This window comes from Schistocerca gregaria, chromosome X, assembly GCF_023897955.1.
Source record: "Schistocerca gregaria isolate iqSchGreg1 chromosome X, iqSchGreg1.2, whole genome shotgun sequence".
NCBI lineage: Eukaryota > Metazoa > Arthropoda > Insecta > Orthoptera > Acrididae > Schistocerca > Schistocerca gregaria.
In genome coordinates, this window is record NC_064931.1 from 504,114,921 (window position 1) to 504,132,787 (window position 17,867).

The 17,867-nt window shown below is 37.8% G+C and overlaps 1 protein-coding gene across 4 annotated transcripts in view; it reads left to right on the forward strand.

Moving 5' to 3' along the window:
• The window catches only part of LOC126297705 (protein unc-79 homolog), an 810,295-nt gene that overhangs the window by 540,601 nt on the left and 251,827 nt on the right, over nucleotides 1-17,867 (forward strand). For all 4 annotated transcript variants that reach the window (XM_049988834.1, XM_049988837.1, XM_049988836.1 and 1 more), the window contains one exon: nucleotides 6,247-6,344. In XM_049988834.1, the coding sequence (XP_049844791.1) occupies nucleotides 6,247-6,344 (98 nt within the window). The remainder of the gene's footprint in view (nucleotides 1-6,246; nucleotides 6,345-17,867) is intronic.

The following is a 17,867-nucleotide window of genomic DNA, read 5'->3' on the forward strand; positions in this document are numbered from 1 at the left end:
AAGGTTTAACTGCTTTTAGGAATCATGACAAGCTCTTAGGACTTCATGTGGGGTTGCTGCAAGGTGCCGTGAGCCCAGACTTTGTACTGATGGACGATAATGCTTGACCTGATAGAGCACAGGTGGTTAATATTTTCTCGGAAATGAAAGAATTTGCATGCATGGCATGGCCTGCTCACTATTGAGATGGATTGCATCACGTTAGCATCCACCAACAACTCTGAAAGACTTGTGAGCAGCTCTGCAAGAAGAATGGGGGTTCTTGCCTCAATATGAGATTGATGACATCATATACAGCGTGCCCTATTGTTGACAGGCCTGTACTTCTTCCAGAGATCATCACACCCCATACTGAGTGCATAAACCAGTTGTCGGAATGTGTGTCTAAATCTGTTAAATCTGTTAAATGAAGAACGTATTTTTCTACAGTTGCAGTTGCTTACATTCTGTATTCTCTACATTGTTTATACTTCACTATCATCTATTTATACTGTTTTGTGGCAAAATAAATGCAATTTGGCAAATTTTCTGTTTGTTGCTTTAATTTTGGAATCCAGTGTATTAGCAATGTGAATAATATGACACAGGAATTTGTTTAATTATTGTATAGGAACTGCTCAACAGCATGTAATGAGTGAGCCATGAGGATATTCTTCCATTTAGACTTGAAAGTGCAAGGATTGCTACCAGGATTATTTTCTTTTAATTCTTGTGGTAGCTTGTTGAAAATGGATGCAGCAGAATACTGTGTGCCTTTCTATACAAGACTCTAGGAGGTGCAAACCTAACACAGAGAGAATTTTTGCCTAGCATGATCCTAGCGAAAGCTGCTAATCCTTGGGAATAATCTCACATTCTTATCAATAAGTGATGTTAAAAACATATATATTGGGAGGCCAATGTCACAATTCCCAGACTCCTGAACAGGGATTGACAAGAGGCTTACAAACTTACGCCACACACAGCTCGAGCTGCCCATTTCTGAGCAAAAAATAGCCTTTGTGAATGGTAAATTACCCAAAATATAACACCATGTATCAGAAAGGAACAAAAGTAACCTAATTTTTGGGTTGAACTATCATGTGGTGCATATACTGTCCTGATGTAAATATGGCAGCATTCAGTTTTTGAGTAACGTACTGAGCATGGGCATTCCATGAGAGCATACCATCTATCTAAATACCTAAAGCACTCCATCTTCAGGCCACTAGTGGCCTACTGGGACCATCTGACTGCCATGTCATCCTCAGTGAAGGATGCAGATAGGAGGGGCGTGGGGTCAGCACACCGCTCTCCCGATCGTTATGATGGTATTCTTGACCGAAGCCACTACTATTCGGTCAAGTAGCTCCTCAGTTTGCATCACAAGGCTGAGTGCACCCCGAAAAATGGCAACAGCGCATGGCAGTCTGTATGGTCACCCATCCAGGTGCCGACCATGCCCGACAGTGCTTAACTTCAGTGATCTCACGGGAATAGGCGTATTCACTGTGACAAGGCAATTGCCTGTCTAAATACCTAGAAATTTCAATTGTTCAGACTCACTAGTCATATGCCCATTCTTTGTAATTAAATGTCAATTTCAGTTAAAATATATATGTTGAAAACCTATGTCTTTCTGTGATTTAGTATCAATTTATGTTCTTCAAGTCATGAACTTATGTCTTCAAATACATTGTTTCATGCACTGCATGGGTTGATGTTGCATTCAACATCCTTCATGATTGAGCTAACAGTAGTAGTTATAGCACTGATCCTTAAGGCTCCTCCCATTTTAACATGCCCCAGTCAGACACCTCACCCCCCCCCCCCTCACCCCCTCTCCATAGCCATTCTCTTTACTGTGGAGAATGACAGTTCGCTGTCTGTTCTTAAAGTATGAGAGGAACCAATTGTGAGCTACCCCACGTATTCCATTTGGTCACTTAAGTTGTTTTTTCAAGATGGTGTTGTGTGTAGACATAGTAGTGAATTGCTCCATTGAATTACTGAATATAACTAACTTAAATTGTATACTCTATGAAAACCAATGATATAAGATGTTTATATGTGCCCAGTGATACATTTGTGGTCTTACCTAGCTTAAATTTGTTGTACAAATGTGGTTTAACAGATCGTAACCATCAAAAAATAGTGAACACAAAATTAATGCTGGTTTGCAAGAACCTGTGGTAGACTCACTCAGAAAGGAAATTTCAGTAACAGAAAATTATTTGTGGAATATTAAATCAGCGTTAACATATCTCAAGACTGAAGAATATTTGCAGGACAAAAACCAACAGTAAAGATATATTAGGCCTAAAAATTTGGCTCATTTGGTATGAAGGACAGAGAAATTTGTGTTGCAAATGAAGAATAAAGTTGATCTTGTGTAGTATCAATGCTGTAAATCAAAAGGAAAAGGGATGACAAGAAAAACTGGTGATTTGATAGATAGTGATAAATCTCAAACAAAAGTGGACAAAAAAGTTAGTCATAATATGACCATGTACTGATGAAAAATTGCAAAATACATTATTTGAAGACTGCCATGGTAGAGGAATCGCCAAAATTTTACAAAATGCTCAACAAAGACTTCATACAATTGGCCCTGTCAAACCAGGAATGCCTTTATCTGAAATTCTAAAAAAAACTATTAAAGTTCCTTACAGTGTGGAAGCAAGTGTATTGTGATAGGAGGTGCAGATGGAAAGTAGGAGAGCAATGAGCATTTTAAAAGATAACCTTTGAAGTATCCCACATATTATCTTTGTTGTGGCTGTTCAACGGATGCATGATTTAATGGAAAAATTGTATGTTAATATTGAAATCACGAACACAAACAGGAAACTACAAAAAACTTGTAAATCATTTCCCAAGGCAACTTTTATACCAATTGACAGATCTGTAAGAGAGCACTTTACAACTCATGGTCTGCGTTGAAGTAACAAGGGTAAAGATGCTATGGGTGCCAAAATAATGAAAGTTGTTCTATCAATAGGTAAAGTAAACAGCATCCCAATTTCCTTTGCAGTAGTGGCAAGTTTAGAACATTCAACCATACCTGTGCAGTCAATGACAGAATCAGTAGGAACACCACCACAAACTTCAGGTACAGCAACAGTGTTCTTGGAAGCCTTCAAATCTACTATTACTGTCCCCCTCCATTCATCAGCAATGGTGTCAGAAACTTCATCTTCTGCTGACCATCCATCTGTAGCCCAAGACCTTTCATCAGTATTCGTCCACCCACAAACTTCAGGAGTGCAAGACCCAGTGGCCCTGATAACTGATTGCCTCCTGCTTGATGCTGTTTTGTCCATAACCTTTGCACTGCTGTCAACCTCAGGCTCAGGATGCCTGAGTGAGTTTCCACTGGAAAGTTGGAGCAGTGGAACCTGAGCCACAGTACTCAGTCATTGCACCACTATAGCTGGGATCATGAGACCACTGCCATTCGGTTGGTGTGGCCTGCTTGCGACTTCCCACAGAAAGTTGTGATTTGAGCACACAAAAGAGTGAGTCTTAAGGCTTACTTATTTTGAAACTGCTATCTTTTTTTTATCAGTTCATTTTTCACCTGAAACTCTATAGATTCTTTTAAAACACAATCATAGAATATATTGCCCTGTTCTAACAACTTAGTGTCAATGTATTCATGCTACCTTCTTTAAAGATGCAGTGCTCTGTGACACCTGACTTTGACAGAAAATATACTTAGGTCAGACTATCCAGATGATACATAAGATGTGTGGAGCATGGGCATCACACAGATAAAGAGCAACTAATAAAGTCAGCTTTAGCAGACCACTGTATCTCCAAATGACATAGCATGAATTATGATGCCACCAAGTTGTTAAAACAGATCAATCATTTAGTGGTTTGGTTTGGAAATTTGGCTTCATGATGAACTGATGAATAAAACCAGCTGTCTCCAAGTATGTAAGGTATAGGACCCAGCCTTTAGTGTGCTCAAACCACAACAAAATTCCATGGGAATAGTCACTCATGCCATGCCAACAGAAGAGCTGAGACCACACCAAATAGACACTCAGCAGTGTCATGGGCTAGCAATAGTGGTGCAGCGACTTAGAACCACATCATGGGTCCTGCAGGCATGCTTCCTCTTCCAGCTAGCCAGCAGAGATGCACCTGAGTGCTACAGACTATAGGGTACAATATCATGTAAGTGATGTGTTGCATTGGCTATTTAGGATCGGCAAATGTTAATCGTTGACTGCTGAAGAAAATTTATTTAATGTAGTTTATAAAGTAGTGTTGAGGATGTGGTTTCTTTGTAATATGCATGTTAAATGAATGTCAATATAGATGGTATTGCTACTGGATAGGATGATGTTGGCAGTGGCTAATGTTTGGCCATATTTGCTGTTTTTAATGTTTCCTCCTTGTAGCAGATTTCCAACTCAGAGTTTTGATGGCTTCCATGAAAGAAGAAGGCCATGACAATCCATATAAAGGTCACAGAACAAAAGAGATTGGAGTTAGTAGGGCTGAAATTAGCTGTGTATATTTGAAATACACTTGTCAAGCAGACAAAGAATTGTTTAAAGTTGTTTCCTGAGTGTACAAAGCTATTATATACATGTGGTGTATGAAAGAAGAAAATTCTCTCATTTAGTGGTGTGCAGAAAAGCAGTCTATTGTTAAGTTTTCAGCACTCAACAGCACGTCAAAAAGGAGAAGAAGTTAATGATATGAGGCGTACACAGTCTAGTTGGATGCCGATTTGGAGAGAGAGAGAGAGAGAGAGAGAGAGAGAGAGAGAGAGAGAGAGAGAGATTTTCAAGTCAAGATGCAGGTAATTTAAAAAAAAAAGTGTTTTGACTTTAGCAGTTAATGTACTTCATTGCTCAGCTAAACTGTCACAGAGATACCTGGGAAGCATTTCAAGACCTGAGACCAAATTCATGAAGGAAGAAATATATAAGATGATATCCAGTTTGAGACAGTCATCAGGACTGCCTGATGATGGCAACAAGTCGGCTTATGAAAGTATCACACTATTTGGATGATGACACCTAGGTTAATTCATTTCAAAATAATCATATACCAGGGAAGCCTAAAATTACACATCGAGAATCGGAACATTATAAATGATAGTATGTGTACTGTAGATATTTGCATTTGAAATGTGCCTGAGTGAGTTGGTTCGAGTAGTTCATGAGACAAGAAAGATAGTTGGTTCAAGAAACAATACATAAAGAACTATGAAATTAAAATTTATTCTGTACCTCCTTCTGAACAAAAATGATTCATCAACTGCTAAAAACTGAATATTCATATCAGGTTACCAGTGTACTACTAAAAAGTTATGGCTGCAGTGATGTAATACTTGTAGTTAGCTGGAGGACATCATTCAATGAGGAGGGGAAACTGTAGCGAACTGTAATGAATAAAGAATGAGATTTTCACTCTGATCTGAAACTTCCTGGCAGATTAAAACTGTGTGCTGGACGAGACTCAAACTCAGGACCTTTGCCTTTCATGGTCAAGTGCTCTACCATCTGAGCTATCCAAGCACAACTCATGCCCCGTCCTCACAGCTTTACTTCCGCCAATAACTTGTCTCCTATGTTCCAAACTTTACAGAAGCTCTCCAGCGAACCTTGCAGGACTAGCACTCCTGAAAGAAAGGGTATTGCTGAGACATGGCTTAGCCACAGCCTGGGGGATGTTTCCAGAATGAGATTTTCACTCTGCAGCAGAGTGTGTGCTGATATGAAACTTCCTGGCAGATTAAAACTGTGTGCCGGACCGAGACTTGAACTCAGGACCTTTGCCCTGTAATGAATAAAGATAATAACATATAGATAGATGGTAATATCTATAACATGAACTGAATGTATCACCATTTTCTATCATGCCTTGATACACTAGTAAGTAACAGTATTTCCAAATACATAAAAATATAAGGCTACTTCTTTTAAATTGTAATCTTCCCAATTTGTCCCATGACATGGGCTTCAGTGACAAATTAAACATGTTTTACATATACAAATATGTAACTGCTATAAAATGCTGTCTTTCATGTCTGTAGATGCTTGAATCTAATCTCAAATAACCATTTATAAGCTTTTACTGATCATTTTAAAACTATCATGACACCAAATATGTTATGAGTTCTGAACAGCATTTGCTACAGCACCATCTTATTATTATTATTATTATTATTATTATTATTATTATTATTATTATTACTATTTTTTCTTGTCATCATTAATATTTTTCTTCTGTTGAAATATTTAGATTGCCCAAATACACCAGACTCGAAGTCAACAGAACTTGAAACATTTGCAAGTACTATATATTTGAGACAAGACAGTTTTGAGAAATCAGAAACTCAGGTAATAATTTGATTTTACTTCTCATAATCAGATACTTTTTTTTCTGCTTTGATGGTTGTAATAATGATGCCATCTTAGTGCCCAATTTCTGTTTTCTTGAATGTATTCCTCGTGACCTATGTTTCTGAGCAATTAATCTAGTTTGTTACTGATTCATCTATCCGTCATGTTATAATAATTATAATGAGAATATTCTATTGTCTAATTATGTAAAAATTTAGTCTTTTGTTAAGTGTGTAGAAGACTTGTCAACAACAACTAGTAAAAGTGCATAATGTGGTAAATTAAAAAAATGCTTAAGAGATAGTAAAATATATGCACTGGTACATAATATTAAAATCCTAAAGTTTTATATTAATATTTCTAACATATTAGTTTACTGGAAACAAGGATTTTTCGTATTATTAGCCTAAGGTAATGCCATCAGCAATTAAGATTTTTGTTGTTTAGTAACTCCATTTCTTCACAAAGATGTCATACTGGGGAAGTTTCTTTGCTGTAATTTTCATAGTTTGTTTTTCACTTTGTGATGTGGAGACTGTGCATAGAGTTTTCATCTGTGAGTGTAACACATTAATTTTTGTTGTTGTTCCTAGAACTATATACATGATGAAAATGGTTAACTATGAATAACCATTTTTGCAAGGAATGTTTCATGTTTATACATATATTAGTATTTGTGAAAATTGTAACACCAAGAATGATAGATGCCACTGATGTGAGCTTAATGCTATAGTTTAAGAAAAATGTCATAGATGTCACTTGTCCAAAGCAGTCACCACCACCAGGCCTTTGAGGAACTCTTTCATTGGGTCTGCTGATTGGGTAACATCATGATAGTATAAGAACGACAGTTTGGTCCTTAAGTACAAACTGATAAATGTGTGTGTAGCTCAGGATATCACGATTCTATGTGTTGGTAATCATTCTAGCAGACAAAATAAAGCATCAGTTTTTTTATCTTCAAGCAGCACTTACATTGCAATTTTGGAAGTTATTGCTGCCTTTCTTGCTTCATAACTGAGAACCTGTCAGCTTCATTCTCATGACTTACATGAATTTTATAGAAAGAAATAAGTTTCCCGTTAGTAAAGTACTGTACGGATATGTTTAACTTGTATTGTCTACTGCGCCCAGCGGTCCAGCAGCCACTGGTAACTGAATATGTAGCATTGAAGCCTGGTGATGGAAAAGTCTCCGGTTCAAATCTCATACATCATCAGTAAACATGGAGCTATTAATCAGCAGGTCTTTGGTTCAATGCCACATTAAGACAATAACTTTTTACCCTCAACTCTAGCAACAGTTTGTTAATGTGAGAGACACCAAGATGCTCCAGGGTAAGAACTCCATGTTAAACTGACTAAGCTAGTTATAACTTTAAGTTAGTATCCCCTCTTAGTGCCATTTGAGAAGGTACCTTCCCAAAGCCTGACTGACTCCAAACCTTCAACCTCCTTCCTCCAACTATATCCACACCCACAATCAATTACCCTTTGAAGCAGTCACCTACAAACAAATTCATGGTACAGTAATGGGCACCTACATGGCACATCCTATGCCAACCTGTTCATGGACCATCTACAGGAATGTTTCCTAACCACCCAGAATACCAAACCCTCACCTGTTTCAGATTCACTGATGACATCTTCATGATCTAGACAAAGGGTGATGGCATCCTGTTCACATTCCTCCAGAACCTAAACCCGTGCTCCTTCATTTGCTTTACCTGATCCCCCTCACCCCAATAAGCCAACTTTCTCGATGTTGACCTCCACCTCAAGGTTAGATACACTAGTATATCCACCCACATCAAACTTACCAACCACCAATGATACCTCCACTTCAACAGCTGCCACCCATTCTACATAAAGAAGCCTCTTCTAGACAGTATAATGACCCAAGGTCTTTGCATCTGTAGTGATGAGCACTCCTCCAAATGTGCCAAGGCTCTCTGACTAAAAATTACTCTACCAACCTCAACCAGAAACAGCTCTCCATGCCTTGTTTCTCCAGTCATCTACCACCTCCCACATACCCACTGTCTGACCACAAAGGAGCACTCCTTTCATGACTTAGTACCACACAGGACTGGAGAAATTTAATTACATTCCCTGCTTGGGTTTTGATTATATCTCATCATGCCCTGAACTAAAGAATAACCTCCTTACTATCCTGCCCATGCATCCCTACAGAGGTATTCCATCACCCACTGAACCTACACAACATTCTTGTCCATTCCTACTCCAAATCACCTCATGGTGTATATCCTCCCAATAGACCTAGATGCTAGACCTGTCCCCTACATTCTCCCACTGCCATCTACTGCAAACCTTTCACAGGCGTCTCCTACCCCATGAAAGTCAGAGCTACCTGTGAAAGTAACCATCTGATCTATTGCACAAACTAAACTGCAACCACTGTGCCAGTTTCAATGTAAGCATGACAAGTAACAAGCTGTCTCTCCACATGAAAGGACACCTTGAACTGTGGCCAAGAGACAGCTTGACCACTCATTTGCTGAAGATGTGACCCAACATGATCTGCTTCACTTCAGTGACTGCTCCACAGCCTTCATAATCTGTATCCTTGTTACCAACATCAGCTTCTCCGGACTGTGCAGGTGGGAACCCTCCCAGTAATATATCCTTCATTCTCACAACCCCCTGACCTCATCCTTCACTGGTCTCTGTGCTCCAGCAACCTATCCCCTTCCCTGCTTCCACTCCAGCACTACTCAAACCTTCTATCCCACCAATGCCCTTACAAGTCTCATCTCCTTCAGCTAATGCTCTCCTCTACCTCCCTACCCAGCAGAGCCTCTTGGTTCTGTACCTAGAAGACTGTCCCTAGGGACTGATGACCTTTGTAATCTGGTCCCTTCAACCTCCACAAACCAACCAACTGTCCCCACCACAGCCCTGCACAACCCCACAGGCAACACAGCATCTTACCCCACCTGTAAACCTGCTATTCATCCCCATATCAATGCCATGCTTCCTCCTTTCCCCCACCACCCACCTCAGCAGATGGCTGCTCATGCCAGACACAATCACAGTCAGGCCCCAGTGCCCTAAGACAGTGCCCATGTGGTTGTCAGTTGTGCTTGTGGGAATGTGTGTGTGTGTTTTCTATTATGGAAGAAGAACCTTTTTGTCCAAAAGCTTAAATTTTGAGCAGTCTTTTTCTTTGTGCCTGTTTGTGGCTCAAGGCTTCCTCTATTTGGTGAGTGACAATCTGTCATTTTCTTATTGAAGCGTAAATTATGATATATATTATGATTTGCAAAATTTAAACAATTGATTAACAGATAGTTCCAACAATAAATCCTTAACCCATTTACTGCTGCAGCCATCCTCAGTGCATGTCAAATTGAGTGCTGAATTCTTGATATCTACCTGCAATGAGTACCTAGAATTTGGGATAGTATCATGCGCTGTGTTACCCAAGTGGCCAACCCTGCCCTTTGTTGAATATTTCTGTGTGAAATCTTGTTGCTCCCATTTCCTTAACATTAAGACAAACTAAATACCATGACTGTAAAAAAAAAAAAAAAAATTAAACTTTCTGACTCTGAAGCTTCTTAATAAACTGATAAGAACAAGGAGAAGAACATATGTAAAATATTGACAAAAAGGATGGGAAGGATGATAGAGGGTAAAAACTGTTGGGGAAGACTGAGACTGGGCTATACACAACAAATAATTGATGACATTGAGTGCAAGTGCCACTCTTAGATGTAGACGTCAGCACAGGAGAGGAATTCATGTGCACACCTATGCATTAGCTCACTTTCCTTTCAGTGTTTCCCAATAAACACATTTGGAAAATGTGTCTGAGTAACTATTGAAGGATTCATATCAGCTTCCTCAGTGAACCTACCCCCCTCCTCCCACCCCCCCCCACCCCCACCCGGCAACAGCTGAAACTTTTTTATAGACTTTTTCACACAATTACTGCCTCATGGAGTATATCAGAAATTAAAATGCACATATTCATAATCTATAAAATGACATTTCTGTACAATTTCACAGTCCTACGCACTGATGTGCAAACAGAAATTCCATGTTTATTTCTGCACTGGTCTTCCTGTCAATTTTTTTCTATCTCAGCAAGTTCAGCAAGTTGATGCTGCAGGTTGCCACCATCCAAACTTTTCTTGTGCTACACAGCTTGATTGTCAAACATTTTATCAGTTGACAGAAAATGGTTTGTCCTTGATTCAGTTTTTCCTGTTGTATCAGTTCTTACAAGCATAACCACATGTTGTGGTTGAGTGACTGTGAAGTCACATAAACATATTTGATCTTGAGTACCAGCTTCAAGTTTGAAAGCCTACTTTGTTTCAGTGGAATAAGTTGTTTGAAGGATAGTACCCCTTTCATCAATGAAAAGCTTTTAATGTGAATATAATTCACTGTGGAATCCCATTAAGTATTTCTGTGAAAATACCCCTAATTTTTAATGAACTTTTCATTGGGTACAGGGAGATCTGCCTCCAAAGTTCAACATTCTGAACTGTTAAATAAAACTGAGCAAGAAGATAATTTTGTAGGAAACCAAAGGGTGAATGTTTATTCCTGGAATACTGAAGTATGCAGCAGTAAAACATATTTATAAAAGTAGAAATAAGCCAGTGACCTATTATTATAGACCCATAAACCTCATTCTATCATTTTCATTATCATTTTAGAATGTAGTTTACAAAAGAACACATAATTACTTTTTTGGCAATAACCTTTGAGCAAGTGCCCAGTTTGGATTCTGTTGCAGATCCTCTACAGAGAAAGCACTTGTTGAAGATCCTCTATAGAGAAGCACTACATGATTTCTTAAACATTCTTGTCATAGTTTTTTAAAGAAATTTCTGCCATTACTGTTCATTTACTTCACAAAATCCTAATTATGGTATTATAAACCAGTCTCACGTGCAAGTTGAAATGCCACAAAGTGTCTGACATACCCAATTGACAATTTGTTTTGATGGTGACATGTCATTTGGACATGTCAGACACTTTAAATAATATTGCAACTTGCACTTGAGAATGGTTATAAAGTCAAAATAATGATTGTGTGAAATAACTGAATAGTAATTTACAGTCAAATGGCAAAAATGTCTTTCAAAACGTTCTATGTCACTGTGGTCCCCCATAAAGATAAAATCAGTAGCAGGTGTTATAGAAATAATCATAATAAACTGTTGGAATTTCTGAAACTGTACTAAAGCCTTTGTCTGGATCATAAAATTCTGTTAAGGAAATAAAATATTATGTTGTTAATCACATTCATATTAATATGATCATGTTTTCATGTTGGGTTCCTCGTGTCTGTCTTACACCTATGTTTGATATTAATTTAAATCATTGGACACAATATCAGTTGTACTTCTTGTTCTATTAAACTATTTGGTACATTCTGTTCTACTTTTGAGAGCAAAAACTGAAAAGTCGCCCTGGCATTTCCTTAATTTAGACTGTTTTTGTAGTATTCATGATTTGTTGTCTTCTTAGCGATGTTTGTAATCACATGTTGTTGTTTTCTTGCACTTTCATAGATAAATATTTACATAAATACTTTCAAACAATGAAATGTAACAATATTAGAGAAGGAACGTTGCTACTCACCATATAGTGAAGATTCTGAGTCGCAGATAGGTGCAACAGAAAGATTCTCACAATTATAGCTTTTGGCCATTAAAGCCTTTAGGTGCAACAGAAAGATTCTCACAATTATAGCTTTTGGCCATTAAAGCCTTTGTCAACAATACACACACACACTCACGCAAACACAGCTTGCACACACGATTGCACTCTCAGGGAACTGGAACCACTGGTGGTTCTGAGACTGCAGTTGGGTGTGAGAGCCACATTTGCATGAGTTTGTGTGTGTGTGTGTGTGTGTGTGTGTGTGTGTGTGTGTGTGTGTGTGTGTGTGTCTGTGTGTGTGTCTATTGTTGACAAAGGGCATAATGGCCAAAAGCTATAATTGTGAGACTCTTTTCATTGTTCCTATTTGCGACTCAGCAACTCCACTATATGATGAGCAGCAACATTCCTTCTCTAATATTGTTGCATAAATACTTTGTAATATAGATATGTCAGTGCTTTGATTTTGCCACCACTCCTTTGGTTGTTGAACAGGAAGAAAAACTTTTCAAATATCTACATCCTTTGAATGTACAAATTAATGGATCCATAACCGCCAACTTCTCTTCTTCCAGCTTCTGCCACTATCAAAGACCATTTTGTTACTTCTCTGTATATTTTTTCACGGTTTTTTCATATTTTCAACATGGGTTTCAATATCAAAACTAATCTGTATTCATTACCTAATTTAAATGAGACTATAGTCATTTTCGTTACAAGTAGTTCTATTTTTCACAGAAAACAACATGGGAAAACTTTGTCTTGGATACTGAAGGTGTCTTTCATAACATATTATGACCATTAATGTGTCATCATAGATTATTAGTATTTTATATTTACTGATAAAACATTATCATTCTTAACATAATTACTCTGGGGCGTAAATTGAAGCTTAACACTAGCCTTTAGCCACTGACACCTTTTTTTTTTTTCACCAAACTAATAGTTTCTCAAGTCAGTAAATGTAAGCTCACAGTAACAGTCATGTTTCATGAAATGTAGAGGTCATTTGTAGATGGAACAGAAATACATGTAACATTCATTCTTTACATAAAGAATAAGTAAACAGCCAGGGAGAAAAAAATCTGAAAGCTTATGGAGGAAAGAGGTATTATTTTATATGCTTGTGTGTAGTAGAAAACATTAAGTTTTGAAAATGTCCCAGCTTGTGTGTCCTACTGTTTTCTTGTCTTCTTGTGTTTTTGTATTTGTATTTTACTAATCTCATAACATACATTTACAGATCATCCGATCATGCTGTACAGGAGACTCGTCAATTTTAGCCTTATGATATACATAATTACATAATTTCCTCTCACTTCTTTTTACCAGTATAGGTTGATATATTATTAAATTGTTTTTCTTATGATGTAACAGTACATTATCTATATATATGCATACAATGTCATACACAATGCTGTAATATTAAACAATCACACAATTCAAATTACTCAGTTGAATAGTAGCATTTTTCCACCAGGAGATCATATAGTTTTCTCTTCAGTGAACCTATCTCCATGCTCAGTACATTACTACCCTTCACTTTATTGTAAATTTTCATTCCCATGTACTGGGGTGTCTGTTGGTAGAGTTTTAAGCAATGTTGTGGAAGCATGAGATTTTCTTTGTGTCTAGTGTTGTACATATGTTTGAAATGGTTTCCTTCTGTTAGCTCAGGATTACTCTGTAAAAATATGACATGTTTTTGAACTAATAATTGCAGAATTTTCTGCTAAAACTCTCCTAGATCTTCAATAATAGTACAACTGCATTCAATGTCTATTATTTGTATGTTTAGTTGCCTTCGACATTTTCAAATCATGGTATTTCTTACAAGGCTATGTAGGCCTAATGATTGTGAGAATTTATGTATGTGACTTCTCATCAACTGTATACCAGTATCACATATTTAACGTGAACTTCTAAATGCACTGTGAATTGTTATATTCATATAATTTGATCATTTTGGTCATAAAAGAAAATACTGGTTAGTGTTTTCATTAAATTTAATTCTGGTCTGATGGTTATTCTGTGTTAGAGAAATTTTCACATATAGTTCTGTCCTAACCTTTCTGATTGTAACCCATAACAAATACAAAATGCTGCTGTTTAGCGTTCACGACATTTCTAAAATGACTCAATTGACAGCTGAGGTCTTTCTTTGCACTCATTGGTATTTACTTTACACATTAATTGAAAAACACAAGTTTCTTCACGGTAACTGTACTATACTATGTTCAAACTGTAATAGTATATTCTGCCTATGCAACTACCTCAAATAATTGAATTTCCTCTATCCTCTAGCAATAGTAATACCTAGACAATACGAGGTGTGCCTAAAAAGTATCTGACCTTTGATTTTCCCACGCAAAATAGAGACAACAGTGTGGTGCCACTGTGCACATTGAAGGAAGAGATCTTTATGAGCATGCATGAATTTTTTCCCCATCTTCCATCATGTCAGTCACTGCCTGTTATTCGCTGAGTGAGGTGCTTCACAATGTGTTCGTCAGATTACCGATTCTCTGTAGATGACTGAAGATGTTGAGCAAAGATACTGCATCAAATTTTGTGAAAAGATTGGTGATTCTCAAAGCAAAACAGTTCATAAGATTCAGCAGGTGTTTGGAGAAGATGCAATGGGTGTAATACAAATTAAGGAGTGGTTTAACTGATTCAGAAATGGCCACACATCAGCGGAGAGTGACCAGCATTCTGGCAGGCCCCAAGCTGCTCAGAGTACAGCTGTTGTTGAGAGTGTGCAAAATTTGTTGATGGCAGATCATCGTTTGACCATGCGGGTGATTGCCCAAGAGGTTGGTGTGAGTAAAGATTCGGCACATGGCACATGCAATTTTGCACGATAGTTTGAACATGCACTTAGTGGCTGCAAAATATGTGCCCAAGTTGTTGTCGCGGGAGCAAAAAGACCCCATTTTGATGTTGCACAAGACCTTCTGGACACCACCAACACTGATCCTAGGTGTCTGCACACTGTGATAACTGGAGATGAGTCATGGGTGTACGAGTATGACCCAGAAACAAAAAGACAGTTGTCACAATGGAAGCATCCCGAGTTTCCAAGGCAGAAGAAAGTGTGGCAGGTGTGAAGCAAAATCAAGGTGATGCTGACTATCTTCTCTGATGTCCATAGAATTGTGCATCACGAATACACACCAGAAGTACAAACAGTGGCAGAGGAGTGCTATCAAGATGTTCTCTGGTGGCTCCATGACGCAGTTCATCACGAAAGACCAGACATGTGGACGGTGAAAAACTGGCGACTTCTTTACAACAATGCCCCCACAGATTCATCGCACTTGATCCAAAATTTCTTGGCTGAATATGCAATTACAGCCATTAACCAGCCTCCCAACTCTCCAGACATGGCTTCTTGCAACTTCTGGTTGTTTCCAAAATTGAATACACCACTGAAAGGATCCTGTTTTGAGAGTAGAGAAGAGATAATGCAGAACATGACAATGGAACTGAATGCTGTTCCAAAAGAAGACTTGCAGAGGTGTTTCCAGCAGTGGAAGGATTGGTGGGCTAAGTGTGTGCTAGCACAAGGGGCCTACTTTGAAGGGGATTAAAGTTCCAACCTCATCAGGTATTGGAAATATTTTTTCTGGCCAAAGGTCAGATAATTTTTAGACGGGCCTCATATGACTTTGTTTGTCTTAATCAGCAATAATTGAAATTGACCATTGTTCAACTTGCAGTAAAGAAATGTTACTTACATTTTCAAGTGAATATGGACATCTTTTCATTTAGAAGGACATTAATAGTATGATATTTGAGTGTTTTACTTAAGCCACAAACCAAATTGGTTTATAACTTTTCTCACCTTTCTTCTTTACTTTTTACACCACAATTCTACTAACTGTACAAACTGAAGTTATCATCATGTTACTATCAGACAATCCTTTCATAAGCCATCACTAACTTCAAGCTGAAGGAGGTTTTTGGGATATTAGGTAGTTTTGTAAAAATGTTTCTGAAACTACTATTTGTTATTCTTTTAGAGTTGTGGTGAGGGTTTTTTTTTTTTTTTTTTTTTTTTTTTGCAGTGACTAGTTTTGAACAAAACATCCATTATCAAACCATCACCTTCATTGTAAGTATTGACATGTAATACAACCAGTACATTTGCAAATAGCCACAACTGATGATCATGAGTAACATATACAAACTTGTATGAAGAGTGTCATCAGAGTTTCTTGCCAAACAGCATCAGGACATGAGTTTACACATGTTACTCATGATCACAGTTTGTGGCTATTCGCATATGTAGTGGTTGTGCTGTGTATCAATATTTATGATGAAGGTGATGCTCTGATAATGGATGTTATGTTCAAAACTAGTCACCTCAAATAAAGGATTTTTTCTCACCACAGTTTTGACAGAGTTACAGATAATAGTTTTAATAAAACAAGGGGCTGACCCATTTTTCATGCATTATGCTGAGTGTTCATAAAAATGATACTGTTTTTGCAACCTATGCTAATTAATATTAAGTTTACTGAATGCTCATTACTGTCTTTTAAATTGCTTGAAATTTCAAAGAAAGACAATGTGAACGTGAAGGTTCAACAGATGTTTCAAAGTTCTTAATGATTACTTAAATTATTCAGTTAGCATAACTGTAGATATAAATTACTAACTATAGCCCTGATGACAGTTATACAGTGTGAGTCCCTAACTATTGCCACCAAGAATAACTCTGAAAGTATGATAGGAGCTGAAATGTTTGTGGGACAAATGTTGCGCGAGACAATGGAGGCCATAATATGACGTTGGTTTTTAGTTTCTAGGTGGGGTCACTTCAGAGATATAAAGATCAACTTTAATTTTTTTTTAAAGGGGTTCTATACTTTGGTACTTATTTTCTAATAGAGGCTATCAAGATGAATCCAATGATGTGTAACAGTCAGGTCTTCAAAGGTCACAAATGTGGCATGAACGTCCATTTACAGAAGGTGTTCGAAGTGATGACCACTGGTATCAATGCAGTGCTGCAGTATTTGTATCATGGATTGAGTAGTATTCCTCATCACATTGGCACTTGTTGAACCACATGCTCTGACAATTCTCTCTCACATATCTTTAGGTGTAGTTGGAACATCTTTATAAACAATGCCTTTTACGAATCCCCACAAGAAAAAATCCAGATGTGTTAAGTCTGGTGAGCAAGATAGCCACAGCACATCTCCTCCACACCCAATCCAATGATTTGGGAATTGTCTCTGCAGCTCATTTCTAGCCATCAGCGATAAATGTGCTGAACACCCATTGTGTTGATACCACATTCTGTTCCTTGTTCCTAAAGGTATTTCTTCCAGTAACAGACCTAATGTTTCTTGCAGGAATGTGGTGTAGTTCCTACCATTAATATTTCCTTCGATGAAATAGGGGCCTATAATTCTGTCCTCCAAAATTCCACACCATACATTCATGGTATTTGGTGTGCAGGTTGCTGCAGCCAACATGGATTTTCAATTGCCCGATAATGCATGTTATGCAAATTCATATTTCCATGGTTCATGAATGTAGCCTCGTCAGGAAATAAAATCGAATATAAATGTGTCATCCCTCTGAATCTGAAGTTGAGCCCATTGGCAGAGTTCAGTGCGACCCATACAATCTGCGCCAGTTAATTTTTGGTAGAGGCTGATATGGTAAGGATGATATTTGTGGTGATGCACAACTGAAACAACACTACTCTGGTTCATGCCAGATTCCCTTGCAATTTGCCACAAACTAACACAAGGATCATGAACCACAGTGGCAAGAGTAGCAGTATCCATTTCCTTGTGAGTAACTTTCCTTTGCTGGATATGTTTCTGATGCATTAAAGATCCAGTTGTTCTCAATTTAT